Source organism: Echinops telfairi, unplaced genomic scaffold (assembly GCF_000313985.2).
Source record: "Echinops telfairi isolate 266 unplaced genomic scaffold, ASM31398v2 ScPeMD7_3;HRSCAF=10, whole genome shotgun sequence".
NCBI classification, from domain to species: Eukaryota; Metazoa; Chordata; class Mammalia; order Afrosoricida; family Tenrecidae; genus Echinops; species Echinops telfairi.
The window spans coordinates 43,020,313-43,039,317 of NW_022103899.1; the positions used below are offsets into that span (position 1 = coordinate 43,020,313).

Here is a 19,005-nt window from a genome sequence, read left to right on the forward strand (position 1 = left end):
ATTTTTTAATCTCTAGTCCAGCCCACACCGCTGTTGGGTGAGACGTAGATGCCCGCCCATTCTTCAAGCTCCCGATTACTTTCTCAGCCAGGACATGTTGCCTCACAAGCCTCCTTGTCCAGGCAGCTTTGCTTCCACGTGGAGGGAAAATTAACATAGGAAATCGTCAACCCCCAAAGAAGCTTTTCTTCCTGCAAGCACGTCTTGAGCTCAGATGACAGTACTGTCTTTCCGTTTATATCATTAACAGACTCATTTGGGTCACATCTTCACATCCAAAAAGCTCTCTATCCTAAATGGGGATGCTTCAATTTCTTGTCAGAAATCGTGTGCAGCTTGGAGAAATGAAAAGGGTCAATTATTACGCATAGTCATGTGTAATACAAATCAAAGAGTATCGATAAACAAAAAACTTTCATTGCTCATAATTGAATTTCATTCTCCCGGTAGATGATCACTGCTAACAGTTTGGCACAAATATAATACACCCACATTTGTGTTTGTGTTTTACATCTTCACCCAGCTGTTTGTAGTGCTAATCTTAGTCTTAACACACAAAGCGGGTTACACTGGGTATGTTGTTTTGTTTCTTCCCTCACCCCCAAGTGGTGGCCCATCTATCCCTGTCAGAACCCTGTTCATTGTTGTCTCCCCAGACATCCACCCTGGAGCGAGCATTTCCCTCAGAACTCACTGCCATTGAATCAGTACTGACTCACAGTAACCTGTAGGTCAGGGAAGAGCGCCTCTGTGGATTCCCGAGGCTGCTTATCCTCTTCCTCTCTCTGGGCAGCTGGTGGTGTCCAGCTGCTGGCCTTGTGGCTAGCAGCCCAGTCGTAAGCATCAGGTCCACTTAAATTCCCGTTAGTCTGAGGTCTAAAAGACACTCATTCTCTCATCATTTTCTTAGACTAAGTCTCTTTGTTTTTCACTAACAGTCATACACTCCTCTAGCTCCCACGAGATCTCTAAGACTGAGCTCAACCCTCTTCGGTCCTGATCAACTTTCCTGAAAATAAACTTACAGTTCCAACCAGGTGCAATAAAAGCCAATCCACCTCCCATGAAAAACTGAACTTGTAATTGAGGAAGAAAATACGATGAATAAATTAACATATTTTACAAATCTGTGCTGTTATGTTTCAGTCATTAGGTAGATTTGGTGGTGGTGTCTGGTGGTAAGCAAGGAAGACACAATGCAACGAATGAAAACAATGATCCCAGTTCCGCAGTGTTTACAGTCACGATGATCAGAGAGTTACAAACATTTGATCGGAGTCACGAAGGTGAGCAATGCTGGGGAAGAGCAGACACAGACCATGAGCATCTGATCAGGGGAACGGAACCCATTTATTTGGCTGCTAACCACAGGGGAACTGAACCAATTGGACTGCGTGGAGGTTTGGATCCATTCAGAGGTGCATTGGAAGAAAGGTCTGGTGAGTTACTTCTGAAAAATCACTCATCGAAAACCCTACAGAGCATAGTCATCTCTGGCCCATGTGAGGCCACTGTGAGCCCAAGTTGACTCAATGGCCACCATTGTTGTTTTGCTCACAAGTTCTGGTCAGACCTAGAGCTTCCAGGTCTTTGAAACCCTGACTCAGCACCTGTTTCTACTACACCCTGCAACATCGACCCCCATTGTCTTACACAAGCATGACAATAGTTTGAAGAACTCCCAATTGTCTTCTACCTGCATGGTTCTCTTCCTCCTCTACCTTCCCCCGATGTGTTCTCTTGTCAGCAGCAGCACCTTCATCATCTGTCTATTCCCCTGACTTTAGTCTGTTGAGTAACAATGTGTGCCAGTCATTGAACTAGGTACTGGGAGTATAACGGGTCACGGGACATTATGCTCTCTGCTCTTTTGGGGTGTGTGTTTGCGTTAAGGGAGTCCTTTCCTTCCCTCTTTGGTTAAATTGAATTTATACAATCACCATGTGGGGAAAAGGGTAACATCAGGAGCCCCTGGAGTTGCCCATCTGGGGATGAGGTCACTGCTTGTTATTGAGGGTACTTGATCCATCCTTGGTGGGGACATGTCTCCTTAGGATGGACACCTGTCCATCTCAAAGTTATAAATACTCAAAATTTCCAGTGGGCCACTCTTTCAAATAAGAGCCAAAATGTGACACAATGCCCTTTCACTCTCTCAGGTATTTCTGGAGCACTGACCTTGAACCTGGGTGAGTGTGGGGAAGTATAAATATGATCTTGTGTCGGTAAGGAGACCTTCAGTGAGTTTTCACTGATTTTGATGGGGAGGATAGAGTCCCAATCTGTGAGAAATGAGGGCAAGACAGATATTAGTGGTTCTGTCTTCAGGGAAGTTCTGATCATTGAAGCAATGAGGCCATTCCTTAATCGTTATAAAAAGCACCATTACAACAGAGAGCGAGGAATTCCAGAAAAGAAAAGCAAGTGCAGTGAGTGGGAGACTAACAAATGGTTGATCCCGTTTCTGGCTGGGATCATGGATGGCTCTTTGGAACTGTATTTTAAAGTACGTGTGGAGTTTTAAAGTGAGAACTGACACAGATGATGCCCAATTTCCTGATGATGTCTTTGAGTTACAGTGAGCCACAGATACATCTGTGTGTTTTCCACACGGTATTCCAGCCTGTGATTTGATGACACAGCATTCTCAGATGTTCCCTCACAGATGTTTAGATGTAATGCCTCCAATCACTACAGACAAATAACGATCAGATACATAAGTTACTGATGAAGGCACTAATGGAAATAGAAGCAAACAAACAAAAGAAGAGGCACCGGAATGATATCAGAACTGACTTACATCAGAATGGGACCCTATTACAAATTGGGGGACCACCTATATTAGGGAGTACAAGAGATCTCTTTCCAGAGGGGAGCTCACCTTGCCTCTTCCTAACTCCCTTCCAGTTGACTCCTGGGCAACTCTGTAGACCTGCATTGGGAAGGAGCTCACTCCTCTTCAGGGCTCTTGGGAGTCTCACCCATTTAGTTTCCATCTCAGTAGGGGAAGGTGTAGACAGGGAGCCTGACATAGGGGAGATGGAGATGGCTTAGGTGAGTTATCTGAGGGAGTTCATGATATTTGAGGACTTGGCTTTAGTGGAGGAAATTGAAATGCTGAAAGAGGACTTCCTTTTTAATCCAAATATCTTTTGAAAATGGAATTTAGTTAAAATGCAAGCTAGAAAGAAGCATGGGACACCTCTCTCTTTCTCAGTCTTCGCCTTTGGTTCCCCACTATTGTCACCTCCTAGGGGTGTCTCCATGGGACCTCACAGAACATAATGCTGGCCAGCCTTTCTGGGATGAGATTAAAGTTACCAGATCCCTCATCCACTTCTGTTCCCTCAGCCCTAGCCTCCGCCCTCTCTTCTCCTAGGAGATGCAAAGAGCTTTTGTGACCCAGGTTAGTGCTCACAATCTTTCTCTTTCTTTCTAGCAACCCAGAGTGAGGCCATGGGGCACATCTCTTGGTGGCCACCGTTGCCTAACTTGCTCTGTAGTGAGCAACGTGGAGGTTTCCACCTCTCAGTCCCCTGTGATCCTAAATTTCATGGGGGATAGACTGAGGCTCTTGTAAGGCCGTTTTACTGTACTTTAATGTCATTCCGAACTTACGTGTGAACAATGGATGACCTTTCCACTGTCAACCCCTGGCCTCCCATTGACTGATGAGATCGAGCTTCTCCATTGTCTTTTCCCACAGATATAGTCAATTTGATTTCTCTGCATTTCATCTGAAGAAGTGCACATGTATAGTTGTTGTTTGTGTTGTTGAAAAAAGGTATTTGTGATGAAGAAATCATTGGTTTTGCAAAATTCTATCATGTATGCCCATCTTCATTTCTATCTCAGAGGCTATATTTTCCAACTCCTGTTCTAACTTATCTTCCTTCCTCTTTGTTTCCAACTTTTGCATTCCAATCATCAATCCTTATCAATGCATCTCGATTGCATAGTTGATCAGTTTCAGATCGGAGAAGTTAGTAGAATCCGTTGTCTTTTTCATCACTAACTTTAGTAGTTTCTGCGTAAGTTTGAATAATAGTTACAATTAACTGGATTTCCTTGCATGTGTATAGATAGCACCCTATCACAGACCGCATTGTGCTTCAAGACAAATTTTGAAAGGTCCTTTTTAAGGATGAATGTGACACCGTACCTTTTGAATTTGTCATTCTCGGTATAGTGAACTGTAAGACTGTCTGACTCAAAATGGCTGATACCAGTCTCAGCTCATGAAGGCCTAGCACACTGAGCTTTGTGCATTCCATTGCATTTTTGAAGACTTCCAGTCTTCCAAGATTCATACACTGGGCATTTCATGTTCCAATCAATAATAGATGTTTGTCTCTGTTTATTCTCCTTTGCAGTCATGCCCCATCAGTAAGCGGAGGACCTGACAGCTATGTACTTCATTCTGGTTGCCGCTATTTTGAGGAGGCAGCTCTTCCTCAGTCGTATTTTGAGTACCTCCCAACCTGAGGGGCTCATCTTTGGACACTCTTATCTGACAATGCCCTGCTGCTATTCATGAAGGTTTCAATGTCTGACAATGTTTCAGACATTGTCTGAATTCCTCAGAAGTGGACAGCCTGTTCCTCCTTCAGAGTCTGAAAGCTTCTCTTGGTGGTTCTGATGGGATTGAAATACCCAGGATATAACTGCCAGCATCACCCATGTCAGCACAGTATGACTGACTTACATCAACTGTCCCCCAAAGAAAGGCTTTAAACCGGTCTGTACTGCTTTAGCCATGTCTGCAGGAGGTGAAGCTGAAACAAGTCTGAATTTTAAAAATTTGGAGGAAGTAGTTCAATAAATGGAATGGGAAAAATGATAAGTTGAAGCCTTCAGATAGGAGACTCCAAAGAGCTGTAATGAGCCCCTTCAGGAGCCTGATGTCAGGAAAATAGTATTATTCCCAGTCCAGCTCTCCTCTTAGAGCCAAACACCGTTGTCTCTGACTCTGTCATTCAAGAGATTTGTTTCTTATGCAACACACGCACTGCCCTAGTTTTCTAAGAAGGGGGATTGTTTCTAGCAGGGTGTCAACTTGTTATCATTCAGGTTCATACACATTTTCCAAATTGGGATTTGTTTTGGTTTTGCTTTGTTGGCCATGGCTGAACTATGAAACACCAGTTTGAAACCCTGCCCCATGTCACATAGCATCTTTTCTCAGCTGCCATTCCCAGCCTGCACCTCCTTGACACACGCATGAATGTTTCTCTAGAGCTTCCTCTTTGCCAGTGTCTTCTGGGAGCCTCCTGCCCTGCCCAGGTCATCTGGCCAAGTACTTCTGGGTTCTCTCCACTCACACAGTGTGTCCTCTGGGCTTCACCACTCACATTGGACCCCAAGGTCAATGGAGGAAGAGGGCCTTGTATCCAAGAAGGTTAAGGTGACCTTGAAGGGCTTCTGGCCAATATCCTTAAAATTTTTTATTATTATTATTTTTTATTCTTTCCATTTTCCAAAATGGCCTAACAAGTAATGACTTCAGAGCATAGTGTTCCAGGGAAAACCAGAGAGAGGAACAAAGTTCTCCATGGTTGGAGAGATGCAGACCCATAAACAGATGAATGAATGTTACCAGAGGGCAGGGATTAAGTCAACACCAGGTGGGACATTTTCCAACATGCGGGCCTGGAAAATGTTCCTCCTGCAAAACAGAATTTTCCGGGCATCTGCCTTTCCTTCCACAACCCAAGAGGGCAGAGACTCCAGTCACCAGCCAAGGTTCTGGCTTCCTTAACTAGCCTCGGGATGCTCACCACATGCCCACCCTAACATTTCAATTGTGTCAGAGTTTAGAGGATTATGGAAGTAGAACACATTATATTAGAACATTTTGTATGGGGGAATATTGGCATGGAATTTTGGAATCCACCACTATTACCACTGCCACCAGCACCACCACCACCCCTGCCACCAAATAACAACCCAAACACAAAACCCATAAACCCGTTTTCTACAAATTGAGGCTTCAAGAGTCCCGAGTAGCTTAGTTTAGGGCCCTTTTCCTTCTGAAGGGTCTTTGATCTGTGACAAATTTTGGGAGCCAACAGGCTACATTGTGTAACAAAGCTCTAAGAAGTCCAAGGAAAAGAAGAAATGTGATCTATAGAGTTGTATTGGCTGGTTTTCAGAGTCATCCTCTAATATTCCTTGTCCCTTAATGCCCTTGAGAAGCCGTCTTTTGAGTCCCATATTTCCTGGGGTCGTTTGCCTTCTTAGTTTCAGTTTAGCTGGAGACAGAGGGCAAGAGCAGAGGAGAGTGTTTCCTACTTGCTTCTGAGATTGCCAGTCGCTCTGATTCACCCAGCAAAAGCTCCTCCCAGGAGAACTCTCCAGCCCTAGAACTTTCTCATAGCTTCAGCACTTGCCGGCTCCTTTACACCAGTTTGTGGTTGACTCAGGGCCCAGGGTGGTAACAGCTTTCCACTAGTGCTAGGCTCTGAGAATGTCAACTCTGAAGAGTACCAAACTAATCCCCCTGCTGTCTCGTGGATTCTGGCTCCAAACGACCCTACGGGACAGAGTGAAATTGTCCTTTGGGGTTTTCCAGGCTTGCCATAGTTTCTGCCACAACTTTCTCCTGCATTGTACCTGGTGAGTTCAAACTGTTGACCTTTCAGTAGGTAGCCAAATGCTTAACTTTGGCGCTACCACGGCTTTTGGCCTGTGGATAGTCCCTTCAATGCAGTCTCTTCATTTTGGACCATCTGAACAGGTTATGCCGCAGGACATGGGTAGGGAAAGGCCCTAAGAAGGCTGGGAATGCCACATTCTCAGCAGTACTGTTCTTGACTCCTGATATGCTCCCATGGAGGAAGCTATCTCTCTGCACAGAGGTCTGAAGAATGGGGTTCAGTGGGCATGGTGTAAAGGAGTGAGCTCTCACGGTAGCATTTAAAAACTCAAGGCAGACAGTGGCAGCAGGGAGTGGCAGGGCAGTAGGGAGGGGTGACACTTGCTGGGAAGAGTTGGTGTCAGAAAGTGAGCTTTATGGATGCAGAAGAGGCTCTACCCAGATATGCCTTCCGGGGAGGACTTGCTGCCCAGTGATGGGACGTGTCCTCAAGTAAACAGCCTCCTGGTCACCAGAACAAACCCACTGCCATCAAGTTGATTTTGACTCAGAGGAGCCAACCACCTCATCTTTCTTCCAAGGAGCGACTAGTGGGTTTGACTCACCAACCTTGAAGTTAGCAGACAAAGGCCTCTGCTAAACATTCTTCATTAAAACTTTGTCATAATTTTTTCCCTCCTGAGAAGCTGCCTTTGTTAACCCATTGGTGGTGGTGGTAGGTGCAGACCCGATGCCCAACACCGCCTGGTTCTTCACTAAGGTTGGCTTAATAAAAAAATTATAGGAGTGATTCTTATATAACGAGTTCATACTAGTACCAGAATGCCCATTCTTTCTGTGGGCTTCCTTGTTTCTGGTAACTGCTGGCAATCCCCGCTGTAGAGAGCCTTATGGAGCATCTGTCTTCCCTTGTGTGTGCATCCATCTCTTGGGCCTATTCTCCATTTTTAAAACATCATCCAGATGTGATTCAGGTTTTTAGTCCCATGTGACTTAACATCACAAAAGAAAGCTTCTCCTTTCAAACAGGTGTCCTATTTATAAGCACAGGAGTTAGGGAAGCAACATAACTTCAGGGACACAATGGATTGATGACTTCTAACACCAACCTGTCAGTGACTTTGGGAGAATGTACAGCAACAGCATTCAAAGCGCAACATTCCAATTGGATTGTGTTGTAAGGAGCCTCGAGGATCTCCCAGGGGAAGAGCGCAGTAGTAGTGAGGGGAGACTGTTCACCAGGAAGGGATGAGAGATTGGAACTTATTAGTTAAGAGTTGTTTAGTGAAAAATGTTCGAGGGGGAATGCTTACACAACCTGAAAGGAAAATGGCTCTGGAGAAGTACGTGCTTGGACTAAGCAGCCTTCCCATGTGGTACTGGAGATCTCTGAGAACTGAACATTCTTTTCTGGTGAAAAGACGACCACAGGGCCGTCTTTTGTTAAATGTTGCCTGCTCGCAACATGCTAGTACCTACTCAGCATGTCTCAGTACATGCTCTCACTTCACGTCCTCCCTCACTGTCCTCTGAATCTGCTGCTTTTGAACACGACCATGTCACCTAGTCTAGTCTATAAAGCACATGTTTTGGGCTGCCTTCTCATCCTTGGGTTTGGTGGCTCGCCGTATGCTATAGGGCCTATGGCAAGATTTCATTTAAATCCCTCATTTTTTCCTGGTTGATAAGAGAAAATCCCCTATGGTTAACGCACAACATGTGGTTATTTTTCAAGTCATGTCAAATGGTTCAAGTCATGTCAAATGGTTCATAATGGTTTATTCTTCCCCAAGTCTGCCTAGCTCAGAACACCCCCACCCCCAGTTTGCAACCAAAGATCAAAGCAAGTTTTCCAATTTCCAAAATTTTATTGAGATGTTGGGGAGAAACCAATTTCCAAAATTTTATTGAGATGTTGGGGAGAAACAGCCAACATATTCATTCCTCATTTTCTTCACGATTGGCTTTGATTGAACTCCAGGTGGCCTTGGCAGTCCCCCCCTGCGGTCTTCACTGCTGCCCGGCGGTGTTCGATGTCCCCTGGGCAGAGCCCGTCCTTGATCTCACAAGTGTGAGCGGTAATTGCGATTGGCTGCGGGAAGAGCAGATTGGGAACATGGCCCACAGATTAGAACATCCCCACGCGCACCCTTCTTGCCCAGATGAACTTGAAAATCGGAAATCTCAGGATGAGACTTCGAGGCCAAGGGACTGACCCCAGGAGAGCAGACCTTTGGAGCCACAAGCTTTTCCAGTTGGCCTGCTCCCCTCCTTCTCCTCCCTCACTTACCATCATCGCCCCGTTTCCTACCCTTCAGGCTCCTCCGGTACTTTCTTTTACTCCCACCTCTCTTGACTCCCTTGTGGGGAGACCGGTTCTTGCCCCTCCTCATGCCATGACCCTTTAGTTTGCGGCTGGTCGACATCCTAATTTCTGCGAAAATGAGGGGCTTTGCAGGGCCGGAGGCCAGGAGCCTGGGTATTTAAGGACTTAAGCCATTGTGACTGTGAGGAGGCGTGGCCCAGTAGGTGGGCGGGGCTCCATTGTGAGGCCAGTAGCCTTGGTCACACTTTGGTCATATATGGGAAATAAGGGTCCCCCCCTTAACGCAGGTCAGGGTCTGCTTTTATGTTGGGTGAAACTCTCTCTGCAGATAAGTGTTCAACTGAGCAAGAAAATCGGGGCGGCAAGAGACTCTGAAAGTACATATCTCCTCCCCAAAACTTGCTGCCCACTAGCCAGTGCGACTCAGGGTGAGCCCTGTGGGTTTCTGAGACTGTAACTGCTTCTGGGAGTAGAAAACTAGTCTCTCTCCCGCGCAGCTGCTGGTGATTTTGATCTGGCACCATGCGAAGCACAGTCCAAAGAATAGCCACTGCACCCCAGGGCCACCTATCTCCTCTCTGTAGAAAATTAAGTAGCCATCAAATGTATGTAGTGTGTGTGTGTGTGTGTGTGTGTGTGTGTGTGTAGTCTTGAGCAGCATTTGAGGGTAACAATCTCATGTTAGCAACCCTCATCTCCAGGGAATCCATTTCAATATGATCAGAATTAAACTGCTTGCTTCTCAGCATTTTATTCTAGACTTCCTTAACTTTTCAATTTTTTGTGGTCGTTGGAAGTTGAAATTTATGACAGCCCATTGTCCCAATACTATAATTGGCTTCAGAGTCAGGACCCCCATAAGCCAGCAGCTGTCTAGCCAACTCTGACTTACCGTGGCATGCTATGGTTCATGGGAGAACCGTTCCAGAGGGTTGTCAATGGCTGTGGTCTTTTGGAAACATCACCAGATCTTTCTTCCTCAGAGTCTCTGAGGGGGTTCGAACCATCAACCTTTCACTTCCTAGCAGAGTCTCTAGCGTTTGCACCACCCAACAACCCCAAAGTTTGAATCACCAATCCTAATGGTGCTAAACTGAATCGAACCTTCCGCCGGTGTCATATATCTATCTCCCCACACAGGTGATGGAGCATCCTTGCCTCTGATTCTGAGTGCACTACAAACATCACTTTTCTGGGCTTTAGCTCCTTTATTTCTTAAATTACTGCGTTGGGCTAGGTGATCTCTGAGATTACCGGACTGTTAGCAGAAGCTTCTTTGTAGTAAGGGATTGTGTCTCTTCTTCCTACTTCGTTCCCCGCAGGTGCCAGGCCAGCTCCCAGGGAGCAGTCTTCATTTGTTCCTTCTAGCTGGGTAGCGCTGTGTGCACGGACTGGCCAAGGCAATCAGAGTGAGTGCTCACAGAGCGAGAGAGGTTCGAAGCCGGGGAGAGAGAGGAGGATATTGTCCCCAGCAGAGGCCCATAGGTACTCTGGCTGGCTTCTCATTTGGGACTCGGCCGGCTCAAAAGCTTGCCCAGGAGCTGGCCTCTGGCTTTTAAGAAGCATTTTCCGGATGGTTCTAGAGACTGGATAACACTTCTCTTCCTTAATCCCTCCCACCCCCCAAAGACCCGCTCTACCGAAGAGAAGCTGAGATCATAGGCAGGAAGTCAGCCAGATTTAGAAAGTGAAGAAAAAGAGGAAGAAATTCCCCTTCCGCAGGGTGATGGAGTGGTTCTGGCACACAGGCTAAGAAACTTGAGCAGCAGAAAGCCTGGTGGGGTGGGGCGGGGTGGGGGTAAGGGGTGACTCGCAGGCCAGACGAGGGTGGGGTGGTGGGGGCTGTTTGGGTTGGCTTCTGGATCAGACCTCCTGGAGTCAGGACAGAATGGAGTTGAGGGCCGGGCATTGTGGCCTGTCCATGTTTCTCTTTCCATGCCTGCCCCAGGGTGGCTTTCATCAGTTATACTTTAGATAGGACACAGGGAGTTCATTCTTGACCCTTAGTGGACCCAGAGCTAGGCCCTCTGGCTGGCTTCTCTCCTCTCTTTCTCTTAGGTGAGGAAAGTAAGGCACAGACAGATTAATCAGCAACCAGTTGATGTCAAGTCAATTCCGACCGAGGGAGGCCCTTGTGTGCAGAACCGAACTGCACTTTGTAGGGTCCTCCCGGTGGAGACTGTTTGGAAGTAGACAGGCAGGCCTGTCCTCCTAAGCACATCTGGGTAAATTTGACCTGCCTATCTCTTAATAGTCACTGTGTGATTACTCTTGTGCTACCCAAAGCCTTTCTCACTGTTCCTGAGCCCATTCTGACTCATAGTGACCCCATAGACCCACCCTGGTGAGCTTCTGAGATGGTAACTTTTACAGTGAGAGCCTCATCTTTCTCCCTCAGAGCTGGCTGAAGGTTTTGAACTGCTGACCTTTGGGTTAGCAGCCCCACTCATAACTATGATGTCACCAGAACCTAATAACTGGAGCTACTTCAGATCAAACAGCACACAAGGAGCAGAGATGGCCCAATGAACGTGTTTCCTTTATGCTTTGTGTCCGTGATGAGTGTTCCCTTGTGCTTCTCTTGACGAAGGACATGGATGTTTGATAGCTGTGAGGACGTGCAGAGGGAGAAGTGCCTTCCTGGCTTGTTTAGAAGAGACGCCTTGGCCTTTCTCTCTCTCGGGGCTGAGTATTGTCTTGCTGGGAGATGGGTGGATTGACAGAATGGTGTCTTTATCTCTGAAAGGGAAAACCTTGGGTCCCAGCACTCTCCGTGGCCCCCTTCTTAGGGTTAGGGTTAGGTTAGGGAGGGTCAGGCTTAGGACATTACTGTTTTGGAAGCTGTCTCACTGTTTGGGGTCCCATCTCACCTCCCCATTTAAAAGTCACTCTAGCAATTTTCCCGGGGAGCCCAATGGGCTTCACAGGGCTGGATCTTCCCAGCAGGCCGGGAATTGGAGCTCATTAAAAGGAAACATCAAAAAGTTGCTGACAGTCCTGACACACGTCAATGGCTCAGTCCCGCTCTGACACTGAAGTCTCTCCAGATGTTGACCTTGCCTGGGAAGAGGGACCTTCTATCCTGTTCACATGCACGCCCTGTCTTTTTTATTGCCTTTTTGCTGCTGCTGCTGCTGCTGCTGCTGCTGCTGCTGCTGCTGCTGCTGCTCAGGGCTCCACGGACTGGCTTGAGAGGCAGAACATTTCAGAGAGAGGGACCTCCTCAAGTTGGGGAGCTGTCTGAACTCAGGACTCATCTCATGTCCCCATTAGGGAATAACGAGAGATTGGAGACTAAGACTGGAGAGATTTTCAGAGAAAAAGCAAGTAGGGATTTCAGTTTGCTTTACTTTTGCCCATTCGGGCCCATTTAGGAGTCCTAGTGGCATAGTGTGGTATGAATTGGGCTGCTAACCACAAGGTCAGCAGTTCAAATCCACTCGTTGTTCCTTAGGAGAAAGATGCAGTTACTGTCTTGGGAACCCACAGGAGCAGGTCTATCAGTCAGAAGACAAAAGTAGGGTGTATTCTGTTATCAAGGGCATGCTGTGGTTTACAAACATGTCACACCAACTAAGGCATTTGGTCTCATGAGGTTTTTAGGAACAAATAGGTTTTTATCAATTTGGGAAGGGACTTTGCCTTAGGAGCAGTCACTGGAGAGCAATTCCAACCCCATTCATATTATGCAGGCTTCGGAATGAAGGACAACAACTGGGGCAGCGGCACACATTATAGGCAGAATTGCCTTTCAAGCCTGATCTTCAAAAACCCAGCGCAGGCTTCTTTCTCCTTGCTACCACGAAGCCATGAGGCAACACAATGGAGATTTCGGTGGTTTTCTCCCCCTTTTCCATGTTCCAAGTGCCATGTGCCAGAGCCCTGGCCCGCTTGAAATCTCGGCCATGTGTCAAGACCCTCTGGTTATTGAGTTCGAGGGACCCGTGAAAAGGGGAAGAGGACCAGACACACAGACTGACGTTGGAAGACATGAAGGCCATTGGCGCCACCAGTGATGATTTCCGAGCACTGTGATCCTCACCATGTAACAGTGCACTGGACAGGGGGCTGGCTTTCTACAACAACAACAACAACAACAACACATTGATTCCTGTTATAACTCCACTGACCAAGATTGGGTTAAGAGTGAATATTACAATGTAATCCTTTTTTTAAATTATTAAATAATTTTATTGGGGGCTTGTATAGCTCTTATCACAATCCATAGCTCCAGCCATTGTGTCGTACATATGTTGCTATTGTCATTTTTAAAACATTTTCTTTCTACTTGAGCCCTTGCTATCAGCTCATCCTCCCCCGTCCTCATGATCCCTTGATAATTTATAAATTATTATTTTTTTCATGTCTTACACTGACCACTATCTCCCTTCACCCACTTTTCTGTTGCCCATCCTCCTGGGACAGGGGTGGGGGTGTTATATGTCATTTACAATGTAATCTTATATTGACTTAACTAGTTGAATTTCTATGACATGGTGAATCTCTATGTTCCCAGTCTTAGTTATTTTCAATTGAGAATGAAGAAGAGGGGAAGGCAGGTTGAAGACCTGCTTTGCATCATAAGGTCTTAGGAAAACAAATGCAGAAATTGTAGGCAGAAGACTTGCCTGACGGTATCACTGCCAGCTTGGCTCCCCCCGACCCCCCTCCCCATCCTTTCAGGCAGAACTCTTCGTAGTTGGAAATCTCATAAAGGAGGCTGAGTTGCAACAATCTATAGCAAAGAAAGGAAATAAGTAACTTTTCAGGGCTCTTTCTAGTCCTGGAATTCCATGCGCCAAAGCAACAACGTTTTAATGATGTTACCCCTCTGACCCCTCTTTGCTGGGAGAAGGAGGGCTTGCCTAGTGAGATCTTGGAAGCACTTCACATTTTTATTTAAGGCAAGACCAGAGAAAGACCTAGAAACTTTGAGTGACTCCAAACTTTTATTGACCCCAAATTTGCTGTTACTGAGCAGCCTCCTCTGCTCTAGCCAGGAGGAACTGAGACATTTCATGCTACAGAGGTATTCTAGAAGCCGATGAAGCCTGTCACCATTCAGACAGACGTTCTCCACAGATCACTGGCCCAGAAGAGCGACAGAGGCACTTGTGTCGTGCTGTAAGGAAGCAAAGACAAAGTTGAGGTTACAGAGGGTCCTGGTTAGAGTAGGAGAGTCTTAGATGGCTCTTCCAGCGGGCACACAAGGATAATTTGATCTCTCTTTCAGATTTCCCCTGATGATTTGGCTTCTTTTTAAAGGTCTGTTTTGGCTCTGGCTCTGTCACTATTTATGGAACTTGTTCCAGGTAAAAGTCCTAGCTACTAAGAACCAGTGACATCATTTGCATGGCCGGGCGCGTTTTACTCCTGTAATGAGTTACAGTCGCAGAAGCCCACAGCGACAGTTCTACTCTGTCCTACAATGAACCTAATTCTTCCTCCAGGGAATTAACAGCTCAGACCCTACTGAGAACTCTAAAGAGACCTAGTGGGTAGAGAGTTTTAGCGCAAAGCAAAAGGAGTCTGTTGGGGTCGCAGCGGTGAAACGCTCCACCGTTCAGCAGAAGGTGGGTGGTTCAAGCCCACCAGCCGCTGCACAGCAGAAAGATGCATTCATCTGCTTCCGTTCAGAGGACTGGGGAGGCGGTTCTCACCTGTCGTGTAGTCAGAACCCAGGAGTCAATGGTGAGGGATTTGGTGCAAAAATACACTCAGTTCCCTTGTTCAAAAGTTATCAATGCCAAGATCGTGACAGCAGATCATTAAACCAAACATGGGACTCTGGGCATCTGCAGAGGCCACATAACCATAATGCCAGCCCTGTAGTCACTGGGAAGGCTCCTCAGAATTCCTGGAGGGTGTCAAAGTTGAAGATCTTAGCGGCTGAGCGTCCAGGTTGGAAGTTTGAGTCTACCCAGAGGCACTACAAAAGAAAGGCCTATCCCATGTAAGAGCCCCCATAAAATGATTTATTAATCAAAAGAAACAAAAGAAAGCCATGACAGAAACACCGGAGACACAGCGTGGACACACATGTGGTTGCCAGGAGTCAAAATCAATCGATTTCAATGGGTTTTATTTTGATTTTACGCGAACTATCCAGGTAAGTCGATTGTAGCTCAGGAGAGCTGGTCCCATGTCTTGTTTATAATGGGGGCTTGATGAAAACGGGTGAATAACTTGCTTCTCATTGTGGTGCCAGATGGGTGGCCATGAATGATGCTTCTGCAACGTTGGGCCATCACCCACCCACCCCAACCCCATATCCTCTAAGTCAGCACCGCTACTCCCCACCCGCTTTCCAGCACCCCTCAGGATCACACATCAAAGAGCCTCATCAACCCCCCCTTTTTCTCCTTCATGCTTGCTTCTGCTATGTGCTTCTCCCCAAATGAAATGAGTCCCAGTGAACATGCGATACTGCTGCGTGCAGGAGGACTGCTATGTTGTCAGAGTTCAACGTGGGCTTTGGGGGACTTTTACCTGTCAATGATATTCTGAGCCTGTGGATGGGCCTCCGATCAAAAACACCCCAAACTAGGCCATTATGATCCTGGGTCTTTCACGCTGCGATGTCACAATGGCCAGTCGAGGTCATTAGGCCTATTCACAGTAGAATGATGAAGCACAGGAGCCAGGGACAATTTCACTCAGCATTAAACCAAACAGATTTTCTGGGTGCAAGTTACTGAACTTGGAGAAATCATTTTGTTGATCGTAGACTTCAAGATTCTGTTAAACCCAGCAGCCTGGTGCCCTTAAGGCAAGCCCATTGTTTTCCTACTGAAGAAACAGACCATCGGAGCTCACTACCTCACAGACTCAGAGTGTCAGACATTTGGTCAAGGATGCACCGATCCTAAACAGCAGAGCTGGTATTGGGACCCACATCTATTTAATGTTAGTACGTGTGGTCTGACGTGTTCGCTGCTCAGGGCCGGGCAGAGGGAGAGGAGGCTAGTTCATTGTGTAGAGGGCGAAACCTTTCACTGAGTGCTCAGCATACTAATAGATATGAACAGACATGGGAGCGTTGACATGCTCAAGGGACTGACAAAGCCCGAGGAAGCGAGTTTGAATCCCAGACTTCTACCCCAAGTGTATGACTGCTGGGCAAAGGCCAGACTAAGAAAGGAATTTGGAGAGAGAGAGAACTGGACTTAGTTTCCCCAGGCTGAGATGTATACAAGGAAGATCCACTTAGTGCCCACTTAGATGGCCCATATACCAACTGGATGTAGGTATCTGAACAGAAGAGCATGAGAGACAAGTTGTGCATAGGCAAGAGCTCAGAAATGCACCCAGCAGGTGATGAGCAGGGAGATAGCCACAGAGCCTCAACACGTATGTGGGTGAATAAATCAACTGGAGACTGTCAGACTTTCTAGGACCCCTCATCCCAGATTCCAATCCTTTCAGTCTGACGATCAGAATACATTTCGTGCTGATTATGATTAACGAGTAACTACCGACAAGGAAAAGAGGATCGAGAATAAATGACTAAGGTTCAGATCCCTTTTTTCATTTGTGTATCCAGTTCTCTCTATTTTCTTCATAATACTGTTCTCATATTTTAAGAATCACCCTTCAGAAATATCTGTTAGGCTCAGCTTCACAGGAACCCCCAATTAAATTATTTAAAAAAAATGCAACTCCTCCTAATTTTCTTTTCCCCTCTTCCCAATCTTTGTTGTCTTCCTCTAAAGATGGAAACAAACGAAAAAAGCCCCACAACTCAACAAACTCACAGGCGTCAAGTCACTGGGGACCCTGAAGATTCCAGTAGAACTGCCCCTTTGTGCTTCCGAGACTGGGCATCTTTCTGGGAGCGGAAAGTGCCTGGCTCTCCCACAGAGCTGCTGCTACATTAGAACTGCCGCCTTTGGCTTGTGGTTAGCCACCCAACGCATAAACAACAGCCACCAGGGCTCCTTCAACTATTAAAATCAGGGCTATTTAAAAAGAACGACAGGAGAATGCTAAAATCTCTGGTTTCTTAATGTCTTCTGGAAGCAGATTACTGGACGAACCGTGCAGGTGATTGGACTATCACCTCCCTTGCCCCTACAGGTGGTGAGCTTTCTTGGAGAAGTGAATCAACGTAAGCTTCATACAGGAAGGGTGTTTGAAATGAGACCCCACTGCTGACCTTACCCTTCTGGATGGCACCGCTCAATAAACTTATTACGCAGCCTTAAAACCCAGGGAAAATGTTGATTCTCATCTGTCGTTTCTGGTACAGCATTTTCACCTATTAAAATCCTCTATGTCTTTCAAAGCTTCAAGCTCTATGATCAATCACTTCCTCATATGATTGCCCATAATATATCTTTCGGGCACATTTTATATCATTTATATCCCCACCCTCCTCTCCCCATAAGTTTCATTTGTGTGCATCTTTTCTCTTCCCAGACATGAAGCTTCTGGAAGCACAGATGTGAGGCTCTGCAGAAGGGAACAGAGAGCGTGGGATAGAAACAAGTTCAATTAGAGCTTTAACTTCCCAAATTTTGGGAATAGGAACAGGGGCAAGTAGGGGCAAGAGGCAGAGATTCAAAGGGGCATATGAAAATTATAGAGGCTGGTGGATAGGCTTGATATTTTATGGTCGTGGGTTCATGAGTATACCTGAAATATTAAAACCCGTGCATTGCAGGTATTGGTGGTCTGTTTTATCATTTTGTATCTTAGTAAATCTATGCTCTAAATTCTACTTTGTTTGGGACTTGGCCAAAGACACTGGCACCAGAAATGAATACCTAAATATTACCACAAGTAGAAGATTCAGAAACATTGGCTGGTGTCTGAGGCAGAGAGGGTTTTGTATGGTATATATTATGTAGAGGGGGTTTTAATGGTCAGACTGATGGTCAACTAGCCGACTCAAGCAGGCATAGCAGGGTTACCCTTGACTTTATGCAAATGTTTCAATACTCCTCCACTCACCCACCCAAACTTGAGTGCTGACTGTCAGCCACGGTGACAATGACATCATAAATCACCAGTCCTTTTACCAGGAGGGCCCATGTCACATATAAAGGGGGTGATGGGTAGGCGCTTTGAACTTGGGGTGGGGGGGGTAGCAAGGCAGGGAGGAGGTGGAGGCGGCCTTTTTAGTCTGAACCACACTTCTGGCAAGAGTTTGGGGCAAGTAAGAAGATGGTGAAAATCTGGAAATATAGGTGTTCACAATGGCAGCTGAAGAATTTTCCACATGGGCAAGAAGCAAAGAAGTTATGCCAGAGAAGGAGTGGGAAGATAAGGTATTGGTGGCATTTCCCCATCACAAAGCATCCCATGTACAGTCTGAGGACTTATTCTCTTAGTTTGGCCAATTTCCAAAATGCTACACTTTGCTCAAAATATAACATCCTTAGTAACTAATCCCTCAGAGCAACTGCATCCTTAGTAACTAATCCCTCAGAGCAATTGAACATCCATATCCCCAACAGTCCTTCAAAGAACCAGATTTCCCATATTCATAGCTGCTTCACACTAGGGACTGTCTCTCTGATCTTGCAATTCCACAGAGATTTTGGACTTGTCTCTTTGAAACTGGGGTTATCAAACTCTTGGAAACCGTGTTTGGGAAGATGCCTGTAGGAGGAACATGGGTTTCCTTAGTCTAAACCTGATGTTTTCTCATTCTTCTTAGTCAGCAAGTGCCAATTCTCAGGCTGAAAAGGCTTCTTGAATCGGTGATTTTCCAAATCCAGTCCTTACCTACGACCGGCAAAAAGGCAAGGGTCTCCAGCTACAGGCCTAAGACCACCATGATCATCTGCAACTTCACTCCTCTGCGCAGGGGCTCCAAATAAACACTCTCCCCTCACAAGTGGTGGTTTGAGCATTGCTGTTTAGCAGCCGAGTGACCGATGGCACACTATGCTTGACTTTTTTTTAATGTTATAGGACAGGTGGGGTATGATAAGTAGGATTGCCCCATGAGTCAGGAGGAAATTTGTCATTTTTTACCTTCCCCCCCTATCTTTAAGTAATTTATCATCCTTGAAACTTACGGCTTGGTTTTGATTCTAGAGAATTTGAGATGCTTTGGGATGTGTAACTTAACAGATGC

The 19,005-nt window shown here is 46.3% G+C and overlaps 1 protein-coding gene and 1 long non-coding RNA gene across 2 annotated transcripts; one reads left to right on the plus strand and one right to left on the minus strand.

Moving 5' to 3' along the window:
* Positions 1–8,484: 8,484 nt before the first annotated feature.
* Positions 8,485–9,024, minus strand: TNP1 (transition protein 1). The gene is made up of 2 exons (XM_004701597.2): positions 8,886–9,024; positions 8,485–8,687 (listed from the first exon to the last, which is right to left on the minus strand). The coding sequence occupies exons 1-2, from the start codon at positions 9,019–9,021 to the stop codon at positions 8,659–8,661; spliced, it is 165 nt and encodes a 54-aa protein (XP_004701654.1). The 5' UTR covers positions 9,022–9,024; the 3' UTR covers positions 8,485–8,658.
* Positions 9,025–18,062: 9,038 nt separating this feature from the next.
* LOC123522213 lies at positions 18,063–18,762 on the plus strand. Its single transcript, XR_006680485.1, has 2 exons — positions 18,063–18,190; positions 18,583–18,762. It is a non-coding gene; the product is annotated as an uncharacterized LOC123522213 (long non-coding RNA).
* The last annotated feature ends 243 nt before the right edge of the window (positions 18,763–19,005 follow it).

What these genes read in the sequence shown, in the direction of transcription:
- TNP1 (XM_004701597.2), bottom strand. Translation starts at nt 9,021, where the DNA reads ATGTCGACCAGCCGCAAACTAAAGGGTCATGGCATGAGGAGGGGCAAG. An exon ending in TAGGAAACGGGGCGATGATG is followed by an intron (nt 8,688 to 8,885) that starts GTAAGTGAGGGA and finishes CTCTTCCCGCAG; the next exon opens with CCAATCGCAATTACCGCTCA.